The sequence below is a fragment of the Brassica napus genome, chromosome A2 (assembly GCF_020379485.1).
Source record: "Brassica napus cultivar Da-Ae chromosome A2, Da-Ae, whole genome shotgun sequence".
In the NCBI taxonomy this organism is placed as follows: Eukaryota; Viridiplantae; Streptophyta; class Magnoliopsida; order Brassicales; family Brassicaceae; genus Brassica; species Brassica napus.
Genome location: NC_063435.1, coordinates 22,006,331 through 22,008,373, shown reverse-complemented (window position 1 = coordinate 22,008,373; position 2,043 = coordinate 22,006,331). Strand labels below are relative to the sequence as shown.

The 2,043-nt window shown below is 39.0% G+C and overlaps 1 protein-coding gene across 1 annotated transcript; it reads left to right on the top strand.

Annotated features, from left to right (window-relative positions):
* Window positions 1-275: 275 nt before the first annotated feature.
* On the top strand, window positions 276-1,456 carry LOC125589270 (peroxidase 65-like). The gene has a single exon (XM_048761813.1). The coding sequence runs from the start codon at window positions 276-278 to the stop codon at window positions 1,269-1,271; it is 996 nt and encodes a 331-aa protein (XP_048617770.1). The 3' UTR covers window positions 1,272-1,456.
* Window positions 1,457-2,043: the final 587 nt, after the last annotated feature.

Below are 2,043 nucleotides of genomic sequence, written 5' to 3'. Positions count from 1 at the left end.
AAATATTTTATTAATATTGTCTAAGAAGCTTTCAATTGATATAATAGTTTAATTTTTATTTGTTTTTTTGTTAATTTTAGAGTTTTTTGTATTTAAGATTTTTTTCCATATTAAGCTTATATTTCTTTCACATAATATATATATGTCATAAAAATTACCATTAAATCAGTTTTACTTATTTATTATTTTGTTTTTAATGAATGCAAGAGCAAAAGAAGTTAGTATGAATATTAACAATAAAATAAGCATAATCAAAGATACAAAATAAGTAAAATATGCGTCTCTCTTGTAGTCTTACACCCTTCATTCTCCTCTTTTTTCTCTTCCTTGTCGCACCAGCCGTATCTTCTGGTGTAGCTATCTTGAGAACGGATTATTACCAAAAGACATGCCCCGATTTCAACAAAATCGTGCGTGATGCCGTTATAGCCAAGCAAGGTCAACAACCGACAACTGCGGCCGGGACACTTCGTCTCTTCTTTCACGATTGTTTCCTCGAAGGCTGTGATGCGTCTGTTTTGATAGCGACCAACTCGTTTAACAAAGCGGAACGTGACGATGATCTCAACGACTCCCTCCCAGGAGATGCTTTTGACATTGTTAATCGCATCAAGACAGCTCTAGAGTTGTCTTGTCCCGGTGTGGTATCATGCGCTGATATTTTAGCGCAGGCTACGCGTGACCTTGTCACGATGGTAGGAGGACCTTACTTCGACGTAAAGCTTGGTCGTAAAGACGGACTCGAATCCAAAGCCCATAAAGTACGAGGAAACGTCCCGATGCCTAACCAGACGGTCCATGACATCCACGGGATGTTCAAGAAAAATGGGTTTAGTCTACGTGAGATGGTAGCATTAAGTGGAGCTCACACAATTGGATTTTCTCACTGCAAAGAATTTAGTGACCGCCTCTACGGATCAAAAGCCGATCCAGAAATCAACCCGCGATTTGCAACCGCTCTTAAAGAACTATGCAAAAACCACACCGTCGACGACACAATCGCGGCGTTTAATGACGTGATGACTCCGGGAAAATTCGACAACATGTACTTTAAGAACCTTAAAAGAGGACTTGGGCTATTAGCTTCTGACCACCTCCTTATTAAAAACAATAGCACGAAACCGTTCGTTGACCTTTACGCAACTGACGAGAAAGCATTCTTTGAAGATTTCGCTCGTGCGATGGAGAAAATGGGCACGGTTGGCGTTAAGGGAGATGGAGAAGGAGAAGTGAGGCGTAGGTGCGACCACTTCAACAATCTCAACGTATAAGAAAAAAATCACAAAAAATTATATTTCTGCTTTTTTTTTGCGGGGGAGAAAGGACGAATTGAGGGGAAGAAACCTTTCATTTATATATTTATATTTTAAACTATGTATTATAAGCATAATTGTGTAACAATTCAAGATTGGGTGTTTATATTTTTCATGAAAATGCAAATTGTTATATTTGAAGTGTGCAAGTAAAAGATCTGTATTGTTTTTCTTTTTTTGAAACTATTCTTTCAAATTTAAAAGTAAGAGAAAGCAAATAATACAAACTTAGCTAAGACTAGTGTTTGAGACCCTAAGTAAGTTTGTGTGCTTGACCCCAATCAGAAACACACATTACAAGAGCAGAAAAGTCAATCGGCGGTCGATACCGAAGAGATGATAGGCGATAACAGAGAACAAGTGAAAGGGTTATGAAGAAGATGAAGCTAGCCAGAGTTAGAGCATGGTGGAGGAGGCAGAACGATTCACTTCTCTTTTTGGAGCAATCCAGTTTCCAATGGTTATGTCCATAGTTGGGACTTGGGACGATGGAGTCAGTAGATTAAAGCAATTAGCATGGATCCTACCATTCCAGAGAGAATAAAGGGAGCTGAAAGGATTGCATGTCGGCGAGAGAGGCGATCCAATCTCGAGCTAAGGATAGATGTAGTATGTGAGCAAAAAGACACCAGAGATCCCAATTGAAAGAGCAGTTGAAGAATAGATGATCACGAAATTCAAGTTCCTGATTGCAGAGTACACAAAGGCAATCAACAGAAAGATTCCAGGC

Excerpts from the sequence above, each read along its gene's own strand:
- LOC125589270 (XM_048761813.1), top strand. The coding sequence starts at position 276 with ATGCGTCTCTCTTGTAGTCTTACACCCTTCATTCTCCTCTTTTTTCTC.